The sequence below is a fragment of the Mastomys coucha genome, chromosome X, assembly GCF_008632895.1.
Source record: "Mastomys coucha isolate ucsf_1 chromosome X, UCSF_Mcou_1, whole genome shotgun sequence".
Classification (NCBI taxonomy): domain Eukaryota; kingdom Metazoa; phylum Chordata; class Mammalia; order Rodentia; family Muridae; genus Mastomys; species Mastomys coucha.
The window spans coordinates 10,542,900-10,545,921 of NC_045030.1; the positions used below are offsets into that span (position 1 = coordinate 10,542,900).

A 3,022-nucleotide genomic window follows, 5' to 3' on the forward strand; every position below is an offset into this window, starting at 1 on the left:
ATATAATAGGATTAAGGGGATAAATATATACACAGAGTATATAAAAGATTTATAAGAATGCATTTCTAAAAATTTAGTTATTAGAAACCACAAACAGGGTTTAGAAAATGAGGGAGTTCTCATAGGAGGATAGAGTTTCTCAAGTTATTGTGAGGACACATATGTATGCACAGACAAGTTATCTACACTTAGAGATAACAATAGCCATATTAGTTCTAGTGATCATCTTGAAGAGAACAAACATTTCTGGGACTCTCTTCAATTGCCAGCACCCATATCCTGTGGCTCACAATCCCCTGTAACTTCAGCTCCAGAGTATCTGATGCCCTTTTTTCACCTCTGTAGACAACTGTGCCCCCCATGCACAGACACATATAATTGTTTCTTTTTAATTAACAGCAAGACTGTGATTTTCTCCCCTCAACTTCTCTGGTACTTAGTATTCTTGCAAACATAGTTGGGCATGGCACACACTTTTAAATCTTGTGTTTGAAGGATATCAGAAGACTGATGGGTAGGCTTGTTTGTTTTGAGAAAAGGTCTTGTTAGGTAGCCAAGGCAAGCTTTCAACTTGTTATGTGGTCCAGATTTACCTCCAACTCAAAATTCTTCTACCTCAACCCTCCAAGTTCTGGGATTATTGGCATGTGGCACAATACCCAGCTCAAAATATTGACTTGAATCCTTAAATATTGTGTGTCACCCAATGAGACTAGATGGACTCCATCTAATTGTAGGTAAAAATAGTCAATAATGGTGTTTATGCTGCTACTGCTTATTAAGGATAAATGCTCCTGAACAGAGAAAGACACATGGTTACAAAGGGAAACCTGTGGTCAGGATTAGAGCCAGGACTATTCATAAGAGTTGGCCATGAGAGCGAGGCCTCTGTCTGGCACTGGATAAACTTCTTTTCTTTCAAGAGCATACCCTTAAGAAAGGTGTCATCGAAGCTGAGGAGGCCTCCAGGAAGTTCACAAGTGAGGTAACAAACCCTCCCTTAAAGGTGAACCTGGTCAGTGCACTTCTTCGTTTGCTATAGTTGTTCAATTTCAAATGTTCTTTTTGTCATGTAGAACACTGGTATTGATCTTTGAGGATACAGAGTGATCTTAGCAAGATATTTCAAATTGTATTTTCCCTCAGATCAAAGAAAATACTCATGCTACTCTAGAGTAGACTGAAATATTTTATTCACACACTGTGAAGACAGGGGACAGAAAGACAGCATAGACATTTTGGCATGAGATGTTATGTTTTTATGAAATGCTGTCTTTCACTAAGTCTGGCTGGGTAATTGCTTGTGTATGGACACAGCTTTTTACTAAGGAAAAAGTTCTTCCTTTGATGTTTGCACGCAGTTTCATTTGAAACTCTTCCAAATCCCAAGATGCTCCATTGTTCTAGCTCCTAAAAGGAGCAAGTGAATATGTCCACCAAGATTTCTTTTCCTCTAGAGCCACAAAAGGGACACCAGAAACGGGATATGCTTTCTTCTCTGACTTAATTTTTATTCTTCAGCCATCTTCATATCTTCTGGTGCCAACACACTTGGTCTTATGTAGTAGGAAGCTCATGTGTTCAAAGGGTCATGTTTCAGTAGGGCCTGAGGAAGTAACCAAAAGTAAATCCATATTTTAATTCCTCCTAAGTTACAATGAAGAAATATACTTACTCTAACAGCCCCATAGCCCATATACACACATAGCCCACTCTATCTAACAACAAATAGTACACTGGGTAGGTTAGTAAGCAAGTGAATTTAAGAGAAATTAAACTGCCAATTCAACAGAACAAAGAAAGGTTGGTTTGTCTTTCATGCTAAATTGATGGAGAAAGTTCAAGAGATCACTATACATAGATGATGTAAGAAATAGGTCTGGGAAGCCAGGATGTGAGGAAAGTCATATAAATTCGTAAAGGTCTTTCTCTTCCACTGCAGTAGTAGTTTATTGTTATTAAGTGCTCATAAACGATGAGAATTAGATCAATTTACAAGAAATTTTTCCTCCAATACTATGAGTTAACATATAGATTTCTAAGATGTAAGCTGCAAAACTTGTAACATATTTTCATTTCCTTTTCTCATGCATAGTAAATGGAGAAGGCAAGCGAGCATTCCTTAAGCATTCCAGGAATAATGTTCATAAGTGATCAATGTTTTCATTTGGTTCTTTCTCCATCCTTAGGGGTAAACACTAAAATAGAACTAAATATGTTTAAAAATTTTAAAAGATTTAGTACAAATTCCATAGTAACTTAATATCCAGTAACATGTCAATTCTCTGGGTTCCCAAGGCTATTTAAAAGTCTTTAGGGGGAAATATAATTATTTTTTTCTTTCTCAGCTTTGGTATGTTGCCATTAAACTTCACTCAGTTTCCCCATACTCTTTTCTAGCTTACCTATTTACTCAGCATGAAAGATCCTAAAAATAAAGAGAAAAAGATGTGCTCTTGACTGGGGTAGGGAAGGGAAGCATTTATGGCTGTAATGAGCAGGGAGTTTGGTCTCTAGTTCCAAATCCAAGTTTCTGGATTCTGTATGAATCTTTTTGTCCATATAATTAGAGAGGATGCTGGATTCTTGCTAAAGTCCTTTAAATGCCCCCATTATTTTCTGGTTATTATGCAGGAAGATTTAATAGTAGCCCATGTAATGAGACTTAAACTGGCCTTTTCCAAGGCTTCTGGTGAAATTAGAAGATATGAGTCATATGATACCCTCCTGCTATAGTCTACACACCTAAGAAGCAAATAAAGACTGCATTTTGTTGGTTTATATTATAGCCATTCAGAGTCAAATGACATTTCAGACCTAAGAAGTGACTTTTTTAAAAATTTTTTATTGGATATTTACTTGCATTTCAAATGTTATCCCCTTTCCTGATTTCCCCTCTGGAAACCCTCTATCCCATTCCCACTCCCCCTGCTTCTATGAGGGTGCTCCCCCCACTCACTTCTTTACTTGCATTTCAAACGTTATCCCCTTTCCTTATTTCCCCTCTGGAAACCCTCTATCC

General features: G+C 37.3%; 1 protein-coding gene across 1 annotated transcript in view; it reads right to left on the minus strand.

Annotated features, from left to right (window-relative positions):
• Positions 1-1,178: 1,178 nt before the first annotated feature.
• Positions 1,179-3,022, minus strand: part of Ndp (norrin cystine knot growth factor NDP) — a 27,358-nt gene continuing 25,514 nt past the window's right edge. The window contains exon 4 of the mRNA XM_031373278.1: positions 1,179-1,606. Within this exon, the coding sequence (XP_031229138.1) occupies positions 1,597-1,606 (10 nt within the window). The 3' untranslated portion in view covers positions 1,179-1,596. The remainder of the gene's footprint in view (positions 1,607-3,022) is intronic.